This window comes from Mesocricetus auratus, unplaced genomic scaffold (genome assembly GCF_017639785.1).
Source record: "Mesocricetus auratus isolate SY011 unplaced genomic scaffold, BCM_Maur_2.0 Super-Scaffold_100006, whole genome shotgun sequence".
Lineage (NCBI taxonomy): Eukaryota > Metazoa > Chordata > Mammalia > Rodentia > Cricetidae > Mesocricetus > Mesocricetus auratus.
In genome coordinates, this window is record NW_024429190.1 from 73,008,638 (window position 1) to 73,034,683 (window position 26,046).

Here is a 26,046-nt window from a genome sequence, read left to right on the forward strand (position 1 = left end):
CAACTTTGATAGTAAGCCCCTCACTTAGAGGCCATGCAATCCACTTACATTGAGTACATATTCTCACTGGCAAGGACTTGTCATACTTAGCAGGAACCTCTTGGTGTTTGGAGTAGCCATGTCAGTTTCCCCGGACAATGATCATTGAACAGCCCTTTAATTTGATGTTGCAATGCCCTCCACTCTGTTGTAACTATAAGCCAGCCTCAGTGACCTTTCTATTTCTTGAATAGGTTAGACAATTTTCCATCTTGAATGGAAAGCAAGAGCAATCTGTGGAATAGATTTTCTTCTTCTACCTTTATGTGGGTACCAGGTATCGGGTCACCAGGTTTGACAAATGCCTTTACCCAGTGAGCTATCTAGTCAGACCCTTGTCTTAGCTCTACCGAATATGCTCTTACCCTGTATCTTTCCATAGCTATGCCATTATTCAAATTTCAGCTGAAACATTCCCTCCTCTTGGAGACCTGACTTCCCTATGCTTTTGTCTAGGTTGTTTCTATCCTATTACTATTGTCTGGCTTCTATTCCTATTCTAGGAAATGTGCTATCTTTCCCTGCTACACAATCTTCATCTGAGACCACCTGTTTGCATACTTCAGTTCCTGCTTTATGAGTGGGAAGAAGTCTACTGCAAGCATGTGCTTAATCTCATCAGTGTCGGGAGCAGTGACTTTCTCATGGACTCGCGATAAGTATTGGTCAAACAGAAGAGAAATGCAATAAGTGAACGAACCCTCAGCCTTTTCTTTTATAGTAAGCTGGCTTCAGTGTTAATCAGCCTTCCCTGAATCCACTCAGCACTGAGTGATAATAATGCCAAAGGTTTCCTATCTCACAGTAGCGCTCAAATAAATAACCCCTTTAACCATTCACATGGTCCCCTGCATTTCACACCCCAGGTAGCACTGAAGCCTTCTTATGCATCTGCTTATTGACTGATAGATGGGGGTTGTGGTGGTTTGAATGAGAATGACCTCCGCAGGCTGATATTTGAGTCTTTAGTCACCAGCTGGTGGAATTGTTGGGGAAGGATTAGGAAGTATGGCCTTGTTGGAAGAGGAATGCCAGTGGGAGTGGTCTTTGAGGTTTTAAAAGCCCATGCCAGTGTCTCTCTCTGCTCAGTGCCTGAGATCAGCATATAAAGTTCTCAGCTACTTCTCCAGCACTGTGCCTGCTTGCCTGCTACCATACTCCCCATCCTGATGACCATGGACTAACCCTCTGAAATTGTATGCTTAAATGTTTTCTTCTATAAGTTGCCTTGATCATGGTGTCTCTTTGAAGCAAAGAACAGTAACTAAGACAGACCCCAGAGCATCTTTCTTTTCCTTGTTATCTCAGGCTTCCTGAAAGCTTGCTATATAGCTGGGGATAAACTTGAACTCCTTATCACCCTTCCTCTACTCCTGAGTGCTGAGATTACAGGCGTGCATCAGCAGACCCACTTTCTGCAATGAGAGGACTGAACGCAGGGCTTCATGCATGGCAGGCAAGCAATCTACCAATTGAGCTACAACATCTCCAGCTCTCTTGCTCAGATCTTCTCTGTATCTCTATACAGCCCCAACTTTAAGAACTTAAGCAAGAAAGTAATCGATGAACATTTCTATCATGCTTAATTATCTTAATGTGTTTAGCCACTCAATTAATTCAACCATCATGCCTACGATGTGTAAGGTATTCTGCAAACACTGAGAGTGTACTAGTAAACACTTCAAACAGCAATGAGGTATTGGCAGCACTAACTGAAGAATAAATTTATTATGCGTTATAAACATGTACTACATACATAGACTCATATATTTTAACTTCTAGATAATGTGGCTAGATCACTGATTATGTTTATCATAGTTAAGAAATTTGCATTGGTGCATTTTACATTACTGTCACAATTTAGTAGAATGTCAACATTAGGCCTGTTAGTGAAAAACTTAGGGAAACTGTACAATCATTGAAACACAGATCCAAAATTATTGTAACACTAGTTATAATAATAAAATAAAGATAAAGTTTAAAATCCCATTATTTGATCAAAATTTATGTGCTGATTTTCTACATCTTTCTATTGTCTTTGGGGAACACCTTCAAAGTGAGGAGAGATCTGAGTCTGCCTATCACTGACTCTCTGAACTCCTTCTCTGCAAATCTCTACATCATCCAGGAACTGATGACAAGTGACGCTGAGTTTTCTGTTCTAAGTCAGCACCGACACACAAGCCAGTTAAAAGAAGATTGTGTTTCTCAGGATGCTCCTGAATGGGAGAACCAATGCCAACTTGCTAGAAGTACAAACTTTGGGTCACCATCCACATCAGCTGAATCGGGAGTTCTGGGGTAGGCCAAGGCAACCTGTTTTACAAGATGGCCCTAATGCATGGTAAATACAGGAAACTCATCAGTAAAGTAAGCATCATCAGCTCATACAAGTCCCCACAAGGCCCCAGTCTCGTCAAATTAGAGCCCAAAACTCTATTGCTTTAGACAGGTACATTTCTCAAGATTTTGCAAAAGCAAAATGTTTTCCTCACTTCCCAATTCACTTTTACTCTATCACATTTTCAAAGGTGCTGATGGTATATAATCAGTGTAATTCTCTCTTTTACTCCATGTACTAAAATGCTAGGAACCCCACAAATCCATTCATTTAGCAGATATTTACTGAGAATCTGGTATATACCAGGTACTATTCAATATATAGAGAATAAATCATAAAATAAAATTCATAGTTTTATGGGCCATACAATCCAAGGAGGGAGAAAGAAAAACATGGAAGCTAAGGAAGTAAATGCCAGATAGATAGAACTGTGATGGAAACCAACATATGGCAAAGTGACAGACCCTAGAATGTATTTGTCATTTTAGTTAGAATAATATGATAGGTCAAACTTGCAAAACTTTCTAAAAAAGACTATTTTTGTCTGAGAAAATACCACACAAAAGGACACACCAAATCAGGCATGGCTGTTCCTGCCAACATTTCTAGCACTCAGAGGATGAAGGCTGGACCATGAATCTAAGGCAAACTTGGAGTGCACAGTGGGTTCTAAGCTAGTCTGGGCTATATATGGAACAACTTTGAAAAAAACAAGTAAAATTATAAAAATAAGAGTAGATATCTGTAAGCAGAAGTTTTTGTTCCACCCATTCCTGTAGCCATTCAGTCCCAAATAAACATACAGAGGCTTATATTAACTATAAACTGTTTAACACTATTGCTCAGGCTTATTACTAACAAACTCTTACAACTTTAATTAATCTATAATTCTTATCAATATTTAGCCATGTGGCTTGGTGCCTTTTCTCAGCAAGGCATTCTCATCTTGCTTCCTCTGTGTCTGTCTGGACACTGCATCTCTGCTTTTCCTAGTCTCAGAATTCTGTAGTCTGATAGACCCCACGTACACTTCCTGTATGGCTACTGGCCAACCAGTATTTTATTAAACCAATAGGAGTGACAAATCTTTACAGTGAGCAAGAGCATTATCCCACATCAGAGATTTCTCCAATGTGACTAGCTAGAACATAGAGAGGTTTGGAGGTGGTGGAGTAGTAACTTACATAAGTCCAGTGCATGTGCTGAGGTAGAGGCAGAAGTTGCCAATAGATTAGGATGGGGTGGAGAGTGATGAGGAGTAAAAAGTCAAAGCACCTGACTGTGGGTTTGAACAATCAGGTGTAGTGTCATCTTTTCCTTAGAGCAGAACAGTTTGACCGAGATGGTGAAATAGGAGTTGGAGTCTTGAACGGGGTGATATGAGATGTGCCAACTCTAAGAAGGGAAAGAGCATAGAAGAGTAAGACATGGTTGTTACAGCCATGAGTCTGGCTAAGATCAGCAGATGAATGGAGACACTGGAAAGGAGAGACCCAAGCCTTGGGTACTCCAACACTACGGACTAGGAAGAAAAGGAGATGCCAATAAAGAAGAGGTGGGTAGAGCATAGCATGCTCATGGGCCCTGCAAGGACATAAGACATGTGAGCTGTGAGCCACATGTTTCAAGACTGGAGGAGCTCACAGTTGTAGGGAATATCGTGGAACTTGAGTCAAATGAAAATTGAGAGCTGACTGTCACGATGATTTTTAAAGAAGAATACATGCTCTAAGCACTATTTTAGCAGAATGGTCAAAAAAGATTGGTTTTTATGACTAAAGAAATATGAATTTGCTGTAAAGAGAAAAAAATCTGGGACTATAATTTGCTGTTTTTCTTCCAAACAGTAGCTATTACAGAATCTTATGTAAATTACCCCATAGAAGTAAAAAACACAACTACCATTCAAGAGAAAAGAGTGAAAAAATGTGGCCATGTACTCAAAAGCAGAGACAAAAATACATAGGGAGTCTATCTATCTCATCTTTTATAATACTAGTGTGGGAGGAAGAACACAGAACCAGCTGTGGATAAACAGGTGGATTTTGGAGGAGGACAAGGAAGTGATTCTGACTTAGCTTCTATCACAAGAAAAAAATAAAGTGTCTTAAGAAAATAAATTGTAAAAAGTTTGATGGGAGAAAACATAAAGTCCAAGGTGTAAGAGGCACAGTAGATATATTATGGTCAATTATTATAAAAGGGTTATGGGGGCCACTTGAGTTAATGATTATTAATCTTCAGGGAAACTAATAATAATAGTTTCTGGCCATATTTATCTTAATTATTCTGTGGAAAAACAGAATAAAGGGAAGTTGGGTTGTAATAGTGTTGGAAATTTTTCAATGAGCTTTCAGGATTGCTCAGTGGATTTGAAATGCTCTGCACATGAAAAATGCCATAGCACTATGGTGTCTACACTGAGTGAGAGGAAACAGCACATAGGATGATTCATGGTGAAACACATGACTTAATGGATTAGTAGCCCCAGCATGCTAAAAGAATTCTTGGTTTGGACTTTCTAGAGTATGCAAATTAGAAATTAAGGAGATGGAAGACTTCACGTGGTATGATTACCAGAAGATTCTGGAAGTGCATGCTTTAAGAAAGAAAAGTTGTCCTGTTGGAGAGTACTTATACTATACATACACCCACGTGTGTACATTCTATTCATCTTCCAATTCTTGGACCACTATTTGATTTTATATTCTAACTTCCTTCTTTGCAATAAACAAGGTCTACTATTTATTATTTTTTCATAATCATCTTTTTATTCATAGCCATTTATTTATTATATTTCTGTTGTGTGTATGGTGCACATGCATATGTGGGTGTCTACTGCATTTGTTTGGGTCATGTATGTGCAGGTATGTGTGTATATTGATACTGGGTGTTTTCACCAGTTGCTCTCTACTTTATATACTGAGGCACATCTCCTATTTGAGCATTAACAGAGCTCACTGATTTGGCTAGTCCTTCTAGCCAGCTTGCCCAAGGAAATTGCCTCTGCCCCCGCCTCCGTCCCTGCCTTGCCTCTGCCCCCAGAGCAGTAGGATTATGTACAATAAGCACTTTATTCACTGAACTATCTCCCCAGCCATGTAAATTTTTATCCTTCAAAGCAATACTTTAAATTAATCAAAAATATTTCATTGGTGCTGAGCTTAGAATTTCAATACTAATTTTAGAGTAACTTTTCTTTTGCAGTATCTTCTCTGTTAGCTTTTGGAACCTTAATTTAAAGAAGTCTTTTTATGAAAATATTTGGAGAAATCTTTTAATATAAAGCATAGTGGGCATGAAGGTTATATGCACAATAGCTAATGTTTCTTACTTGGGGAAATGAAACTTACTTTTGCATAGACATTTTGGGTTGGATCAACACACTGTGAGCTCTGCTGAAAGATCTTTAGTTTATAATTTGGATTTTAAAAGTAAACTTCAGTTTACATATAAATTTGACCTAATTTTTTCTTTCTAACACTTTGAGTTTATATCAGTCAAAATAATTCCTTATATATTTTTGCAAGTTATCTTCATTCACTTGGACCTGCAGACCATTTTGGATTCTAATGGTGAGGGTGAATGATCTTAAAGTATTACTTTCCTCAGAGGTACTGCAAAATACACACACATAAAAACTTACCCCCAAACATTTTGAACATGGACATAGCTTATAAACCAGAAGGGTATACTAACATCAATGATTTCCCTTGGAAATCTTCAATTATTGCAAATGGACAAGTGGACTAACTTTATGTGACACTCTTAGTTAGTTACACTACTTGCACAGAGGGTCACAGTCCTCCAGTCTCTCCCCTTTGCAGGGCCGCTGAACAGCATCCCCCCCGCCAAGAAAGGATGAAGTCATTCTCCTGCCTCTGAAAACTGGACTAGACTGTGAGCTGCATTGGCCAACTGGATGTAGTAAACAGTGTGGTCCTTCTCAGGCTGATTGCAAGAGGGAAGACACAAAGCTGTTTCCAATGGCCCCAAGATGTGTGTGAATAATGAGACTGTACATATCAGTCCAAGTCAGTCAAAGAAAATAGAATTAAAGACAACTATCAACATAGAAATTTCATGCAATAATCTTTTGAAGAAATTTGTTCTGGCATTCCTTTTGAAATGTTTAAAAGCAGTGATGGTCCCCAAAGAACTAGGACTGCACGAGCAAAAGTCTTTTCTCTTTGGAAAACAAAAATGTTCCCTTCAATGAATGGTTCATTAGCACATTTCCCAGTTGTAAACTGGATGAGCATTTCTCCATTCTTCTGTGTGAGGAGGTGACAATCTCTGAGGAGCAGCGCAGACACTCACCTCTTCAGCCCTGAGGTTCTGTTTGAGTGTCAACTCCTCAGTGTGCTGCTAAGCCATCTTTTCTGTTCTGCTCCAATTCCAGGCCTCACAGTCCCATTTCACTGTATCAGGTTCATATCTCCTCATTAGTAGTTGGCAGGAGAAACTAGGCAACACATGTCCCCGGCTTATAACAAGTTTATGAGATTGTATTTTAATCCACTTCTGGGAAAAGACAAGCAGCCAAAGATCTAGATGATACATTAACAGACTAAATTTTACTTTAATTCATCTTTTTCCAGTACAACAAAAGCCAAGAGGACCTAAGTAATCACCCTGGGAGTCTTTTCATTTAACACCTGTTTGCTTTTGAGGTTATAGACACTATCATTGAAATCGCAAACTTCACATCCCTAAGTCTTTGTCTCAAGCCCCACTTCTGTATCAGGAATGAATACACATGGGTATTTTTCAGTTGCTTGTTACAGTGGAGATACATACAGACATACATATCTCCTGCTTCCTATTAGTGGCTTACTAAAGAACAGCTTTCTCTGATTAGGTACATAGTAAATGCAGATCATTGAATGCAGCTTCACTTGTGTTGTTTAACCTCCATGCATGTTTGGTTCCACCTTGGCGGATTCCAGAGAGAATTAAGAGTTCTAATGAAAATGTGCCTTTTGAAAGTTTTTTTTTTGTTTTTGTTTTTTTTTATAAATGTAACATCGTTTAATAGAGTCCTTTACTATATAAATTGTATCTTTCACATACCTTTTGGGAAATTAACTATTTTTTTAAATGTATTAGAAAGTCCAGCATTTGTGGTGTATACCTTTAATACCAGCACTCAGGAGACAGAGGCAGGAAGATCTCTGTGAGTTCGAGACCAGACTGTTTAATAAAGTGATTTTCAGGGCAGTCAGAGCTGTTACACAGAGAAACCTGTCTCAATCCCACCGCCGCTCCCACCCCTCCCCCCCCATGGTATTTTGAGTAAAAAGACCCATTTACTTATTAATGATTCCATTTCTATGAAAATGCAGAAAAGGCAGTTGATAGAAAACAAGTGGATTCATGACTTCCTGAGGCTGCCGGGATGGGGAAAGGAATGTGAGTGAGTTGTCCCAGAGGATGTCCTTGGTGTCATGGAAACAGCCAGAACCTGGACTGTTGTCCACAACTTTGTGAATTTGCTGGAAAATGATTGAGTTATGCACTTATAGTTTAGGATGGATTTGATGTTATGTTGTACCCTCAATACCACTGGGATAGAACTACAGAACAATGTAATCAGAGGGACCTAAACAATTGTTCTTAAACAGAACAAGATTCAGAACAGCAATGCTGTCAGTCACTGATCTGTGCATACCTGGGCAGAAGCCTGTGAGCCTAAGGGGACTCTCGTGTTCAGTTTTGTTCATTTAAGAGTAAGAATCACAGCTTCATATTCAATCAGGTCTGTTCTATACAAGTAGAACAACGCTGAAGACATTATATAAATATTGCAATGTCTTTCATTTTCCCCTGAGGACTACATTAAGCAGAAGAAATGAAGCACACTACAGTTTTCAGAAGACAGTGTAAGATAGGTGTTATAAAGCCCCCGTGCTTTGGCCTCTCAGTGACAGCAAGTAGTGTTTGTAGTAGGAGTCACTGCTGCCCTTTCAACCTTATTATTTATCAGACTTATCATGAGGTACAATGTGAACCATAAGCTTTTGTCTTTGATGGGCTTGAGGTCATGACTCAGGTGCCTTCACGACAGAGCTGGATTCAGGGCTGTGATGTCTTCTTTGCATCTTTGCACTTTAAATATAACCTCGTTTTCATGCCATCGTACTTTAGAACTTTTGTTTTTTATTTGACCTAGAAATTTTATTTCCTTTCACCACAATATATCTAGTCTGCCATTCTACTGGCACATATTTTTCAGTGGGAGAAAGACACACGTGCACTTGCACACAAACACACACACACACAGAGACACACAATGCACACAAATATATACACACAGAGAGGGAGTAATAGAGGGCGGGAGGGAGAATTTTTCTTTTCCTGGTATAGAGGTCAATTCTGAAAATATAAGGCTTCATTAGAACATCTTTCTCCTCTTTCACTTCCCACCCTCAGGAGTGTGCTGAAGAGGAAGACAGGTCCAGTACCTCTAAGAACACTAGTGACACACCAGCTGCTGCTGCTCATGGCCTTGTTTAAGGACCAGGTGCTAATCAAGTAGTCAGCTGAGTAACATAAGAGACCCAGGAAGTCTCCCTGGATTGATGTCCACTCAAAATTGTATGCTGCAGAAACAGAAAATAAATAACACCAATCATAAAGAAATCTTTGCCATGAGACTAGGCAAAGGAACTTGGAGCACTACTGGGTTGAAATAACGGCAGGTTGCACACAGGAATAACAGCAAGTGCTAGTTCATTCCGGTGTTTCAATGGGGTGTGAGATTAATTTTGTCAGATATTCCCTTTCTCTTTTAGCAAGAACCCACTTCCAAACTCTCCTCAGCACGGTATTTTCAGTACCCAGCAGCCAAACAACCAGAATAGATACCCAAGGTACCCACCCTTTCAGCAGAATAACAACCAGTGGGAACTCTGTTCTGCTCAGTCGTTCCTCAGCTGGGACATTGTTAGTAACAGCTTTTCTTAGATTCAATGGGGGAAAAATATCCCTCCAGTTTCCTAGCTTTATTCTTTAGGAATAAAGTTCAACGATGTTAGTTTACTGCCACAAAGACCAACAAGTGACAATCCAGTGATGGCTGCAGAGGAAAGGGTGGTCTCCTGGGCTTATCCAAATAGAGAACTTTGCCACAGAATTCTCCTACTTGATCTCACTTTCAAAGTTAATGCATACTTTTCCAGTTAGAACATAATTCTTTAAAAATATATCAGCTCGGCCTTAAAAGTTGAGCAGAATGCCTACGGATCTGAAGGGTGAAAGTTAAAATCCAGTCATTTTTCGCTGTCCTATTTATGCTTTAGGCCTTTGTACCCTAGATTTTTTTTTCCATTAGGCTTCCCCTTTTTCTTCCCATGGTTTGCTTCCATCATTCAAGTCATTCATTTAACATCTACATCTTCAGGCCCTTCTCATTGCCTAAATTAGCCTGCACCGCACATCACTGTATTGCTTCTCATCTTTAGCTCTGCTGTATTTTTTTTCCTTTACTGGAACCTCTCTGTTTTTCAGTTTTCATTGTCTATTTTCTAGATTCCTCTCGTTACCAAAACGTAAGTTCTGAAAGTCTGGACTCTATCAATCTGTGATTTACTCAATTCCTTTACTGTTAGGACCTTGAACATGCAGAAAGTGCTCAATAGTATTTGTGAAGAAGTAATATGGATGAGAACTGTGTTGAAGAATTCAATTTATTCTACAAGTTTAATATACATACTTGATTTTGTAAAATAAGTTTTTGATTGTCATGGTTACTAAGAATCTATTTATGTATCTGTAATATCAGATATGTAGAAGTTCATTTGGAGAAAGAAGCAGTGGCTAGAAATATAAGCCTAGAGTTGAGTGACAGTTTTGTCATTTGATAGCTAGGATTCTGGAGAAACTCAGCCTCCCTCTGTATCTCAGTTTACTTGTACTCAGACAGTCATAAAGAATATAATGAGATTGAGATAAAAGTAAATAGACTGACAGATTTTTAACATTTGAAATAAGGTTTCCTTAGGACTATTGGTCTGAATTACAATGTGCTGCAAAGTTACTGGGAACGTGCCATCTGCATTGTTTCTTCAGTTCCTGAGGGAAAACTAACAACATCTACCTGACACGGGTGAAACACACAGCTCTTGAACTTGGCCTTGGCAGGCCCAGTGCTTCTTAACTACAGCTTCTATTCTGCTGATTGGAAGAAGTCAAGTGGCATTACACATGTTCCTTTTCCATTCTTTGTTGTTAACAGACTGTGATCTTCATTCGTGACAAAAATTCTCACGGGCAAGAAGTGTCAGGATACATAGACTACGCCCACAGACTTAAAACTGAAGATTTTGAAGTTTACTTTACTGGGAAAAGAAGACTTCTTCCAAGGCGCACAGATATGAGGTAAATTCTATACAATTCTTACTCCTTGGGGGCAAAGATATAGAATTATTGTGTAGTGCATGTTGAGCCCTGTATGGTCATGCACAAAGGACAGGGACATGAGTCTGGTTGTGGAAAACTCTCAATGTCATGAATCATCTGCAAACTGCAAAACAGAACCACAGGGAGATACCACTTCCCTCCAGTAAAGCTGATTATGGTGGAAATGCTGAAGAGAATGTGGAAAGGGAGCCTCACACTGTTAATTGTAATGTCAATTAGTGCCCCCACTAGGGAAAATTGTGTAAAGGTTTCCTTAAAAGATAAAAATAGAGCGACCATAAGACCTATCAATCTATCTAGTGGGTATTTATCCAAAGGTAATAGAATCCATATAAAGAGACACCTATACACCTACATTTACTGTAGCACTATTTACAATAATAACCAAGTGGTGAAAACAACCTAAGCATCCCTCAATAGATAAATGGATTTTTAAGAGATATTGTACATAAACCCAGAGGAGTACAATTCAGTCATAAAAAAAACCATAAAGTCCTTTTGTGGTATCACTCATATGGTATCTAAATAAGTTGATGTCATACATGCTGAAAACAAAATGTCAGTTACTCTAGGCTGAGGAGGGGCAGGGCAATCTAAGGAAAATTGATCTGTGGGCACTAAACTATGGTTAGACAAATATAAAAAGTCTTATATAGTATTGTATAGTAGGGTAACTGCAGATAAAATAATACGATGCATCTTCCAGAACCCTAGAAGAAAGAACTTTAGTAGTTCTCATCATAGAGTAAATATAAATATTCAAGAAGACAGTTAGGGCTAATCCAATTTATATATTATACATGCACTCATGGACTGAAATATCACATGTCACCCCATTAATATGAACATTCCAATGCTCTATAGTAGATGAGAACAAAATTAATCAATAAAATATGTAAAATGAAAGTAAAATTCAAGCTTGTTACCCTTATAACCAATGATACCCAATCACTGTCACCTTAACAGATTTGCTCACATCACAAGAAAAAAAATATTGTCTGGATCTTTGATCGCATCACCAACACTATGACCTTATTATACCTAATAATAATATACCTATACTGAATATTCCATTGTAAAACCTAAGGCCTGATTGGTACCTAGCCATCCTTCATTGATTAAATCAGACAATTATAGATGGTTTGTCTAGTCACAGTAACCAAGGCAAGTGTCTGCTCCTCTCGGTCTAACATTCCCTTACTTTATGCCAGCCCCTCTATGCTACTGAGTAGTTAGTGAACCTTTCTCACTTCTGTTTCACTGATTCTCCCCACATTGTTTTTATCTACTATTTTATTTCCTACATAACCACTCAAATGACTTCAATTTCAATAATTTTCTGCCAGAACTCTTTTGATATGAGAAGTTCTATACTTCCTGTTGTCCAACTTCAGCTTTTGAAGTTTATCAGTAGACTTCAGTTGTACTGATCTAAACATCCCGTGGTAAATTTCCCCATAAAGTTTGACCCTAAGATTTTAATATCCACTAATGAAGGTTATCAAAATACTTTTGTTATATTGTAAATATTCTTTTTGAGATTATCAATTAATTACATCATTTATCCTATCCCTTTCCTCTTTCCAAATATTCCCATAGAGTCCTCCTTTTAAGTTCATGACCGCTTTTTTTCAATAATTGCTGTTACACACATATATGACACATATTTATGTATATATTATATACATATATATTCCTAAGTATAACATACTCAGTCTGAATAATTTGCTTCTATGTATGTGTTCAGGGCTGACCATTTCATATTGGATAACCAGTTGGTATGCCCTTCTCTGAAAAGGGTTATTTCTTCCATTCTTGGTATTCCTTAGTTGCCTGTATTTCATTGTCTAGGATTGAGGTCTCATGGGCTTTCCTCAACCACTTTGGTATGTTTATTGGTGTTATTCTTGTTAAGTTAGTGTTTAGGCAGTCTTTTTGGTGAGACTTTATGGTTGTATCTTCTGACATTCATAGGAGACACAATCTTCCAGCTAATTTCTGAATCTTCTGGATCTTACAATCTTTCTGCCCCTTCTTCTCCAATGTTCCGTGAGCCTTAAGCATGGAAGTCGTTTTATAGATGTATACATTGGGACTGGGCTCTACAACTTTACATTTTGATTGGTTGTGATTTTCTGCAGTGATCACTGTCAGTTGCAAAGAGAAGTTTTCTTGATGAGGGGTGAAGTCTAATCTTATCTATGGGTAAAAGAATAATTTGAATGTAGTTAGAGATTATTCTTGTTTAGTTAAAGTGGTGGTTGTAGATTCTCCCCCAAGATATGTGACTTTACTTGCCCTGGATAATTGGCTAGGTTTCCAACACCAGGTATGGTTTTCCAATGATTGAGAATGTCTTAAGTGTCTTTAGAATGCTGTCAGTTTCTACCAAGGTGTGCATGTCACTATTTTACCCATAGGGTTATTGTGCTGGCTGTTGACATGGTTCATAGGCATCATAGCTGGGTAAGGCTGTTGGCTATCTCCCTCCTTTGAAAATATACATAAAAGCTAGTCCTCAGCAGAGAAGCATTTGGGTCAGTTCCAGCTCAGGTGCCTCTGGATGCTATGTCTGAAATTAAGTACATGTTGTCCTCAGCAATAGAGACATAGCTTCCACTTTTTGCGTCGGGGAGGGGGTGGTACAACTAATGACAATATGTTCTGGGAGTAATAATATTCTAGGAGTCTCTTGGACAATCTGGACCAACAACTCAAAAGAGAGCTTCATTTGCACTTTTAAATAAAGAGAAGCAGAGTCACTGTGACTATAACTGGTGTAACCAAATTTACATAAAGGCGTTTGCATGCAACAACTGAATAGACAAGACCAGATATCAAATACTATGAGTTTTTAAACTGATATTGTACTCTGCTCAGAATTAGTCACTTGAAGATGTCATTTCTCATGTTGGTCTTTGTCAGGACATGGGCCTCTTTTACAAATTTCTGTCTCACTTAACAAAGCCTACTTTGAGGTTGCCTTTCAAGACCTTAAGCAATTCTGCTGTCCACAGTTAAGACAAGGGAATGTTGGCCTTCCTGTACCCACCCTTGCCACTTCCTCCTTTCATTGAGCTTGGCAGAAAACAATCCTTTGTACTTAACCAGCAGTTCATTTTCAGTCACCGAGAGTAAGAATTACCATGTGCCGCAGCTTCATATGTGGAAGAGCGCTGAACAGAACTAAAAGTGGCCTATAATTATGGCTTCAGGCAAAAGGTCATCAAGGGAAAATTGGCCCTGACTTGTTGAACCTCAGTTATGTCCCAGGATACTTTTAGAATCTATTCATATCCTCTGAACTATGGTTCACATAATTTTTTCTTGGTAATATCTACTTGGAATTCTTTCACAGATAAATTGAATTTCCCAATACTTAGCTCATTTTAGCATCTCTTTATCCAAAGATGGACACTAAGTATTATCTGTCATGTAAAACTCAAAAATAGAGGAGAGATGACACAGCACCATTATTAGATGTGTGTTGGAACTGTCCATAAAACACAGTCATGTTGGAGGCAGTAATTCTGCTGAATCCATAGTAGAATGTCTATCCACATCCTCCAGTGATAGCATCATCCTGGCCTCTCTGAACTCATTGCTTAAAAAGAAAAAAATCAAATTCCCAGAGCACTCATGTATGTCTGTCCCTCCTCTCACATGCAAACATGCTTACACATAGGTTTATAGCACACACACACACACACACACACACACACACACACACACACACATCAGAAAGAACATTACTATTGAAACCAAATCAATGTCTCATGACCCCTATTTCTGTTTTTGTCAGCAATGCTCTTGTCCATGTTAGGAAAATCATCCCAAGCTTCCAGAGTCCACATAACCATTTAATAACACTAAGTTCTTTATTTTTATTACTGAGAATATATAATCCTTTTAAATATTCCTTTGTTTTCAAAATTCCCAACAAGACTTATATATTCCATAGCAAGTTGTTTTTGCACGAATATAAATTCTACATTTTATCACAGGCTAAAATATATAGCCAGCAGAGCTCAGTTCATATACAGTTCATGCAAGAATTAAGAAAATGATTTAGGAGGAGTTTAGCTAAAAGTAAATTTCATTGTAAATTCAATAGCATGAGATAAGGGAAGCCTGTGCTCACATCTCAGGGGCAATTAAATACCTATGTTATTCTTTATCATTATGGTATGATCCGTTTTAACTTATAACTTTTGTGGATGTCTGGATATGTCTGTTTGTCAAAGCTCTCACTGATGGGTCACTTGGAGGGTAGGCAGCAGGATAGCTTAGAGGCATGCCCTTCAAAATATGACAAATTTACAGTTGCAGGATGTTGGCCCAGAGATATTTCCAACACATTAAAAGCAGATCTGTCAGAGTTATTTTTCCCCTTTGGCTTTAATGTTTGTTTATTTTAAACTGTTCTAGGCTGTTCAAAACACTATACTTTTTCTCTTAAAATTGCATAAATGCATTACAAAGATAGAAGTGCCTCACCCTAAGGGCGCAGTGGATTTTGCACTGTACTCCTTTCCCAGACAACATAGAACTTTACGGATGACTTCAAGACCTCCAGAATCTCAATGAGAAAACTGGAAATAAAGTTGTAAGTATTTAATAATATTTATAATATTCTATTTAAAGGTCTAAGGACAAATTATTTTTAAGGTTTAAGATGCAAGTGGCAAGAAGCTGAACTGAAAGTCCCTGTAAGTACTCAGTAAGCAGACAGTGATCATCCAGATAAAGGGAGTCTTTTCCCATAGGAGATAGAAAATAAGAAATATAAAGTCATCCACTCATACACACGTGTGCTTCAATTATGTATTTATAATAATTACAATTTTATTATAATAGTGCTTTTATTTCATTTACAAATGCCCATGTACAGCAATTGACATGTACAAGTATTTAGTTTCCTTCCAGCATGAGTAAGGAAATGAAGTTTCTTCATGTTATCAAATTCCTACTTGGTTTCGGTTTGTTTTAAAAGGGAATAAAATAGTAAATGAGGACAAAGGAGCCGTGTCTACATAAACTTCAGCAGTCCAAATGCCAAGTTACTCAGAAAGTTTAATGATAATTTATAAAATTGGATGACAAAACACACAATCAGTTCCTTTGAAAAAAATATATGATTTTATTTTCCAATATTACAAAATAGTTGTCACAGAAAAATCAATTTCAAATCTGAGTGACAACTTTCACAACCAAAATTTCCTTAAAGATTATGTCTAGGAAAAAAGGAAAGCATCCTGGAGACTATTTTATGCTTCATTTTCCCCTGCTTTTAGGAATAAAAGCATTAATCATCTAAAAAGATATAAATAATTCCATTCAAATACACAATCTTAGTTTGGGTACATGATCCAAGTGGAGAATAATGAAACAAAATTTCAGCTCAGCAGTAGCCCCTTCTGCTTCTTCCTAGAGGCAGACACATGCTAACGATTTTCATGCCTGGTCCCAAGAATATAGGACCAAAGTAGCTGTATCTAGCTGCATTCTTCCCGAATTTTGACAACCAGGAATGATTAATATAATTCTTCAACTGCCTTCTCCAGCCACCCTTAAACTTGTAAAGTGCAACAGAAAGTTGTTTGGTTGGTAAAATGGATGGGAAACTCACATCCTGTTGTTTTGATTCTTTTACCAATCAGAGATTTCAACTTTCTACTGTTATTCATTTGTATTCACTTTCACTTTTATATAATAATATTATGAGAGTCTGAAACTGATAAGCCCTGAAGCAAGGTAACTATAATTCATGAGCAAACCTTACACTTGGTAGCGTGTGCATCTACCACTATGTCACAATTTAATGACATGAGATAAGTGATTTCTTATGGCTAAGAAGCTGGATGCCTTAAAACTGTCATGGCACACAATCTATCCTTTTTTATTTTTTTCATTTTCTTCTTCTGTCTTTAAATAAATAAGGCAATCAGCAAGCCCAAACAATGAAAAGGTGAATCATTTGGATGCTGAAATACTTTCTTACTAGGTTCCCAATCTCACATTGACTATAATCTACTTAAGGGGAATCTTCAATTTCAAGGATTTGGGGTTTTGTTGTAAACTTAGTGCTAAAGCATTTGACTGTGATGCTGTCAAGAAAGTTCAGAAAATGAACAAAAATGGCAAGAATGGAAAGACAAGGGAAAGAAAGAGGAAAGAACAATGGTAAGAAAAATGAAAATGAGATTCTGTTCAAAGAAGGACAGGGAAGATGGGAGGGAAGTGGGTTTCATAAAATACCTCAAAATTAATTAGATGAGTCTGTTTAAACAGAGCTTGTTTGGGGAATGACATTAGCCAAATGACACAAACAGGAAAGCATAGTTCTTGCTCCTCCAAATCCAGTGTACAAAATATTAGTACAAAATACCTTTAAAAAATTCATAACTCAATGAAGTAGAGTATCGAGAGAGTGAAACACAGAGCAGGCACCTCTGCACGGCTAAAGAACAATTCCACTTTGTTGGGGCAGAATGTCCCCCAAGCTAGTTTATGCCAGGACTGAGCAGATAGTCTAACCCTGTAATTTCCCCTAGTGCAGGAAAGAGAAACCAGGGTGTGTCCTGGATGCCTGGCTCCTGCCTGTTTAAAATGCCCTCCTTAAAGTTGACTCTGTGTTGTTTCACATTGTGTACTGAACAACTTGTGGGATTCCTTGTCCTGAAAACCAGGATGGGAAACAAGAAAAAGAAAGAATCCACTGTTGCCAGCTTTGCTCTCCAAGACTGAGGAAAGTGCATGAGAGGGGGCATCCCTCCAGAAGGGAAGGGTGGATGCAAAAGGAACCTTATACGCTGGTCCCCTCATGGGTGCTCGCTTCTCTTCTGCCACATAGCACACCAAATAGCCAAAATAACTTGTATACTATACAAGGAAAAGAGGCAAATATCCTCTTACAGGTTGCTCTATGAAACAGGGTAAAACCCACAGAGAGAACTGAAGATCTCCCTAGGAGTATTGAAGAAATTTAAGAAAGCCTTTTTCCAATCCCACCATGGTCTCTGATGGAATGGTCTTACATTGTCTCAGATTAAGTACTATTGGGCAGTGTGTCTATCAGAGTCAAGACACCTACATAATGTTTGGAAGCGATGGCTATTTCTTCACATGTGGAGACAATAACACAAACATACAGAGAACATTATGAATCAAGAAAATATGACATTATTGACTCCAAGCAGTTTTCCAGTAAGCACTCTGACAGAGAGGTCTGGTTGCCAGACAATTCAAAACGACTATCTTAAAGATGTCCAGTGAGGTATGAGAAGACAAAGTCAGAAAATATTTTAATAAATAAATTTTTTTTAAAAAGACATAGAGATTACTTTTAAAAATCTAAACAAATTAATTAAAATGAGGCTTTTCTCAAGATAGGCCCAACATTAGATTTTGTCAAAGCAGAAAGACAAATCACCAAGCTTCAGAAAAATAATGAAATTATTCAGTGCAAGGAACAGCAAGAAAAACTAGATGAAAAGATAAGGAAGTAGTAGGATCACACCAAGAGAACTACTGTGTGCTCCAGAAATTATAGAAGGAGAAGTATTGTTTAAATGCCTGCTGAAGGGGATTGAGAGATGGCTGAGCTGTTAGTGCTTGCTGCTCTTTCAGAAGATCTGAGTTTGGCTTCCAGCACCCACATCATGGGGCAGCTTGCAACCAGCTATTACCCCAGCCTCAAGGGATCCTGTATCCTATTCTAACCTCTCAGGCACCTGTACACACATGTGTCTGCACATAGAGACACACATAGATAAAAGTAAAAAAGTGAATACCCTATTTAAGGAAAGAATGCCTTTTGGGCATAGCAGTGTATTTATGTAATTAATCCAAGTGCCTGGGAGATTTAGGCAGGAGAATTGTGAGTTCAAAACCAGAGTGGGTGAAAACAGGGTGACCCTGTCTCCAGCAACATCAAAGCAAAATGAAGAGACAGAGAACAAAAGGGGAAGGGGAAAGGGGCTTGCAGCAGAGTCCCTGCAGGACCAGAGTAAATGAGCTAATAGATTAAGATGCTAAAAAGAAATACCAACACCCAAAAGTTATATACCATACCGGCTGCCCATCAAAAATGCAGAAATAAAGACATTTCTAGACCAAAAAAAAAAAAAAAAGCATAAAGCAGTCATTGCTACTAAATTTGTCACATTGGAAATGTAAAAGGGAATTCTTACAATTGAAATGAAAGAGGGATAATTAGCATTATGTAAACATAGAAATCACAATGCTATTAAATGTATAGAAATATAGTGTTGGTACCAAATCACTTAAAACATTACTATAAAATTTAAAGGGTAAAGAAAAGAATAATACCTGTAAGTACAATTTTATTACCAGCTATGACAACAATGATACAGTGTATGCAGTAGTAGGTACTAATAGCATGGAGATTTTGCATGTAAGCCTCATTGAAAATAAAAATGAAAATAAAGATATGTAGGAGATAGAAGGAGCAAAGAGAAGGAATCTGAACGCATCACTATAAAAATAAAACTACATGATTATGAAAGACATAAAAAGGAAAAAATGAACAAAATATTCAGAAAACAAGAAATGACAACTCATGTATCAATAATCCTTATATATGTAAGTGAATTAAATCTCCCAATCAAAAGAATGATTAATTGGAGAGTAAAAACAATATTTTACACTATGCTGTGTTGTTAGAGGCATTTTTAGCTTGAATGATACATACCAGCCAAAACTGAAAAAAAAACCATAAAAAAGGTATCAAACATGTGAAGCAAGAAAAAAATAGCAATGCAAACAGAGATTTAATGCATTATTTTCAAAATGGATAGATCATCCAAACAGAAAATCAACGTGGAAATTGTAGACTCAAATAAAACTTTACTCCAAAGTAGTAAAATACATATTTTTACAAAATTATATAAAGCATCCTCCAAGACAGATCATATGATGTCAAAAAAAATCATCTCAATCAATAGGCAATTATATTCTCCCAGAAAAAGAAACACTGAAGAAAAGGGAATTAAAAAATAACTTTGAACCCATGTAAATGGAACCTCCATCGAAACCAAAAAATAAGGGCATTGAAAAAATTAATTCCAAATGTGCATAGTGTTAAACACCTACAAACAGAGAAACAGACTTTGACTAACCAATCCAACTTTACAACTAAGAAAGTACTGTAAGAATAAATTAAGTCCAAAGTCAACATGCAGAAGAAAATGATATCAAAACATATATTATATAGAAAACACAAAAGATGGCTATTTTTATACAATTCTTTAATTTAAATTAGAAACAATCTTATTTTACATGTCAATCCCAGTTCCCCATCTCTCCTCCTCCCCTGCCCCCCACAGGCTCCCTATCTCATCTCCTTTCTGCTCCCCAGGGAGGGTGAGGCCTTCCATGGGGAAAAAAGATGGTAAAATTTGCAGACCTTCACAAGAAAACAGAAAAATCATGTATGACAGTGAAGAAGTACCAGCTGATACCCCAGCAGTATGGGAGACTAACATAAATGATAAGTCCAGAGGAGAGAAAATTACAATACGCATAAGATCTGAAAGGTGAATTAGTGGAAATGTTAAATATATCAATAATTAAATGAGAAGACTGAGACAGGAATCGAAACTCCCCAGTAAAGCAAAGCTCATGTCAGATGACTGCTGCTGAAGCCCATCAAACATTAAAGAAAAGTGGCTTGCACTCCTAAGCTTTTCCAAAAGTTTAAGCCAGGGGAACACCTCCAAATGCATTTTAAGAGGCCAGTGTTACTTTGAAGCCAAAGCCAGGCAAGGACATTGTAAGTAAACTACAGACAAATATCCCAGATGTGTACACATGCAAAAACCATCAGTAAGACAAGAACATTATGAATTAAATGGCACCTCTAAAGGGGTAGGCTACATGATTGAATGGATTTGGTTGTGACAGTGGGAGGTTTTTAGGTATTTGAATAAAAATGTAATATATTACATTTGTTCTAACACAAAAGGACAAAGCTCATATGATCATCTCAATATATAAAAGAGAGCACTTGACAAAACTTACATTCCCTTTCCATCAAAATTCTCAACAAATAGGTATGGGGAAAAGTGTAAACTGATGAAGTCCACAGCTTTCATCAAACTCAAAGATGGAGTACTTAAAGCTTTTCTTCCAAGTTAGGTCCTATCAAGACTGCTCACTCTCACCAGTTCTGCTCAACACAGTATTAGAAATCTTAGCCAGAGAAAGAAGGGAAGGAAAAGAAATGAAGGAATCCAGACTGTAGAGAAAGAAGTACAGTGCCTCTACTTAAAAGGCATCATGCTGTTATTTGTTATTTGATTGGTGGTGTGGATGTGTGGCCTATGTATGTGTTTACATGTTCATGTTCACCTGGATATTGGTGTAACTACATGGTAGAAGGCCGTGATTTCCAATATTTTAAATAAAGACTTCATGTAAACAATTAATTGTGTGTGTGTGCGTGTGTGTGTGTGTGTGTGTGTGTGTGTGTGTGCATGTGAGTACAGTACCTGTGGAAGTCAGAAGAGGATCAACTGAGCTGGAGTTACAGTCGTAAGCTGTCTGATATGAAGGCAGGGAACAGAACTTGGGACCTATGAGGGAGGAGTGTTGGGCCAATGAGCCATTTCTCAAGCCCTCAACATAATTTTTGAGACAAGTTTTCTCATTGAACTTGGAGCTTAATGATTTGGCTAGATTGGCTGGCCAGTGAGCTCTAGACACTACTAGCTCTACATCTCTTCTGGTATTGTAGCCATTGCCACCATCCTCAGCTTTTTATATTAGTTCCAGGCATCTAAACTCAGGTCCTCCTCGTTGTATAATAGTCACCTTCCCAGGCCCCACCATGATCTTAGAAAACCCTAAAGTCTTCACTAAAAATGCTTGACTTAAACATGAAAATCACTCACTAAAATTAGAAGATATATAAAAAAACAGCACAAAAATCAGTTCCAGGTATATATAATGACAGCAAATTATCTGAAGAGGAAAATAAATAAAAGCTTGAACCAAAATATAAACACTTAGACATAAATTTAACCAAAGAAATAGAGAAGTTATACATTGTAAACTCTCAAACATTAATGAAGGAAATTAATTAGGTACAGGAAAATGAAAACGTACTATTCATTTACTGAGTAATTCATATTTGTTAAAAATTTCAGGACTATCTGTGTTTTCTGGGTTTCTGTTACTGTGATAATACTTGAGATTGTCAACTATAGAGAACAGGTTTATCATGGCTCCCAATGTTGAACATTTCATTCCCCCATTTAGGCATCACTGTTCATTAGGCCTGTAACTAGGCAACACTTCATGACAAAAGCATGTAGCAGACTAAATCTGCTTCCACCTAACATCTAAGAACTTGGAGAGAAGAGGCCAAAGTTCACAATCTCCTGTGAGATGGACACCATTAACAACAGGAAGCCTCCTGGTCCCTGAAGAACTCTAAAACTTGACACAAATTCTGTTGACATTTGAGCAAAATGCAAAGAAATCCTAAAATCTGGAGACGTTCTAGTTTCATTTCTGTGGCTGTGTTGTAACACCATGAGAAAAAGCAATTTGGAGGAAGAAGGTTTTATTTGGCTTGCTGTTCCAGGTTGCAGTCCCATGGAGCAAAGAAGTCATAATGACACCAGCATGTATCACCTCATTGTTAGGAACAGAGTAAATAAATGCATGCATGACAGTCACTTACTTGTACTCAGCCTGATTTCTCCACTTTTGTATGGTTTAGGAATGCCGGCAAAGGGCGCTGTGCTGCCCAAAGTAGGCTATGTCTTCTCACATCAGTTAACTAAGACTGTCTTCTAAAGACATGCTCACAGGCCCACCCGATGTAAACAAGCCCACATTGTGACTCTTTCCTCGGGTGGTTGTGTCAAGTTGATGATGCTAACTATCACACTATGGAACTAAGAAAGACCACAAATAGTCAAAGCAGTCTTAAACAAGAACTAAGTGGTACACATCAACTTCCTGATTGAGGAATTTGTTTTATATACTCTTATATATAAAATTAAATATGTAAAACTAAACATAAAAATTAATCTAACAACATGGTTAAGTATGCAATCAAGACTTAGGATAAATGGAACAAAGTGGAGAGCCTCAAGGAAACTTGTATACATTTCATGTCAGTCGATCTTCTATAAACATTGGAACACATGTAAAAAAAGATAATTTCTTCAACAAATGATGTTGGGAAAACTGAATATACACACACAGAAGAGAGAAATAAGACATCTATCATGCAGAATTTATTTAAAAATCAAACCAAAATAGATTTTACATAAATATCAGTCCTAAAGCTATTTGTTACACTACTAGGATTAACGTAAGAAGAACTTCTTAGCAGCAGCCTGGGAAATGACAGAAACACAGGCATCAAAAAGGAACAATTGATCAATGGAACTGTACAAATGTAATACTCAGCATAACAAGGGAAACAAACCACCCAGAGAATGGGAGACAGAGTTGGAAGCCACACATTTGACAAGAGATTAGCATCTAAGAACTGAAAGGAACTTGAACAATTCAGCAGAAAGAAACAAGAATCTTGATTAAAACATAATCAAGTCATCTGAACAGACATTTCTCAACAAAGACAATGAATGGCCTACGGGTATATGAAAAGGTGTTCAGCATCTTTAATTATCAGCAAATGCAAATTAAAGCAGGAGAAGGCAATGACTCAAGTCCCAGAATTATTACCACAGAGGGAAGAAGACACATGATGATACGTTTTTACAAGAATCTCAGAAAAATAAAGACAGACATTGTATACATTTGATGGGACTTTAAATTGGTATGGCTACTACTGACACAGAATGTAGAGTCCTCTAAAACTCAAGATTACGTGCTGTGTGAACTGAAGTCACAGTTTGGCAGAGGCTTCCACTCCTCTGTTTGCTATAGCATTCTTCACAGTCATCAAGGTACAGACATATATATTGTTCATGTGTGATGGAATATTATTCTGCCTTGAAAAATAAAATCCTGTAAACTAGGAAAACACATGTGAAATCAGACAACACAGTGATAACTGTAATAGCCAGACACAGGAAGAAAAATGCCATGTGACCTGATTTAAATATTAAATTTCAAAAGTCAAATCACAGAATCACAAAGTGCAGTGGTGGTTTCTAGGGACTCCTGGATGGGGAAAAGAGAGAGGATAGTCCACATACACAGCTTCAGATATGTGAGATGAATAACTTGTGAGAGCTTATGGCTGTAATGAATGACTCTGTACTTGTTATTTGCTAACACTGCAATTTTTGCCTGAAGTTTGTGAAGATATTTGACCTTTAAGTTTGGCCACACACATACACATACACACAATCTAACTTTTTGAGCTTAAGGATGTGTTAACTGGCTGGATTTGTGCTAGTCACACCATAGCATAGACATATATCAAGATATCACATTAGTATTGAATATATTACATATAAGTTTTACTCATCAGTTACACCTCAATAAAATCAGAAAAAAGTCATTGCTATATTTCTTTAACTTAGAAATTGGTTAATCACCTTTTAGAAAGGAAGAATAGGAACTTTTCCAAATGGTTTAAAGACCAGTTTTCTTTGTTTGGTGAATAAATAAATAAATGTCTTTATGTTTTTCAAAATCCTGTTTTTTTTCTACATCAATTTTCACTGAATAAACATTTTTAAGGATACAAAGCTAGACAGTATCCAGCTTTGTCTGCATTCGTGTTCTCTTGAATTTTCACTCAAAAACATTTGTAGCAATGGTTCCATTTCCAAAGATGTTCCAGTCTTTCAGTCATGTGTCCTTGTGAACACATGCTGAATTTGTCTGTAGTTTATCGTGTGTGAAGATGAGCATGAGACTCTTAGTGCATCCCAGAAGCAGCTGCACCGAGCTGTGGATGATGGTGGTGAGGAGAGAGCACTGTTAGTAAACAGAGCAACAGACAGATGGAGAAGAGGGATGGGAAACTAGAATATATTCAAACAAAACCGACTGGGATGAATGAGGAGCAAGGGTTTCTCTGGCTAACTATGTAAATGTTTCATCTAGAAAAGCGCACTTGCACCTGGCTTGTGTTTGTTATAAATATTAGCTCCTCTGTTTTATTCTGTGCTTTTGTACATTTCAGTTCACTAAAAATGAAAGGAAAATGAGTGAATAGACATAGCACACAATATTTTAAGTGTCAGATACAAAATACAAAGTGTCACACACTATCTTACAAGTTCACTGGTATCTTGGAATAAGAACCGAAAACATTGTGAATCATAGATACTTATGCATGACTTAAATATCAATAAACAAATAATATGATATAACTATCTTTAAAATTGTCAAATGATAAGATGAGTAGGTGTTGTGGGTTTAAACTCATTTAAAGGGAAGTAAGAGTGAAAACTAAGAAACTGGTTCATTCATAAACACAATTTTGACCAGTTCTAAACTCAATCACTCATGTAGTCTCAGAGACACTACATAGAGTCTTCTACTCTTCTTCTCAACCACATAGGGCAGTGTTCTCAACATCTGGGTTGCCACCCCCTAGGGTTGCACATCAGATATTAAGACTCATAAAAGCACTAAAATCACAGTTATGCAAACAATTTTATGGGTCATCACAACATGAAGAACTGCATTAAAGGGTCACAACATTATGAAGGTTGAGAACCACTGTCTTAGTGTAATGTCTGGTTTGGGAATGGGGGGGTTTCTTGTCTCTCCTGACCAGGGCTTAAAAATAACACAGTGCATGTGAAATGAGTCATTCCTCAAAACCAAAAAGAGAAGTGAGATATGTCCATGCACTTCCTAGTAGAGAGGTGAAATTGAGTGATCATCTTTTTCTACTGATGGATAGAATAGTAAAGATACCAATTGAAATTTTTTTATCTTGTGGTAAATTTAACAAATGTGCCATTGTGCTTTGTTCCCTATAGATTTTATTTCATTCAGTATCTGTAACATAATGGTGTGTAATGATAAAACATAATTTGTTATTCTGAAAATGTTCTATTAAGGTATCTGAAAAGTTGTCAGGAACACAAATTCAGGTGTGATTGAAAATTTCCGGGATACAGGACAGATCACTGTTTTGACAGATGAGGAAGAGTGAGAAAGAAATTGATAGGTATAGAGAGAAAAGTTAAAAAAGAAAATGAGAAGACTTTTATATCATCTCATCCTGAGGGATTCTAAATCCACTCTTTCATGGTTGCCTTTTACTCCCTGTAATTAAC

The 26,046-nt window shown here is 37.4% G+C and overlaps 1 protein-coding gene across 2 annotated transcripts in view; it reads left to right on the forward strand.

Annotated features, from left to right (window-relative positions):
* Positions 1 to 26,046, forward strand: part of Cfap299 (cilia and flagella associated protein 299) — a 450,575-nt gene that overhangs the window by 369,664 nt on the left and 54,865 nt on the right. For both annotated transcript variants that reach the window (XM_040747462.1, XM_040747461.1), the window contains exon 4: positions 10,617 to 10,759. In XM_040747462.1, the coding sequence (XP_040603396.1) occupies positions 10,617 to 10,759 (143 nt within the window). The remainder of the gene's footprint in view (positions 1 to 10,616; positions 10,760 to 26,046) is intronic.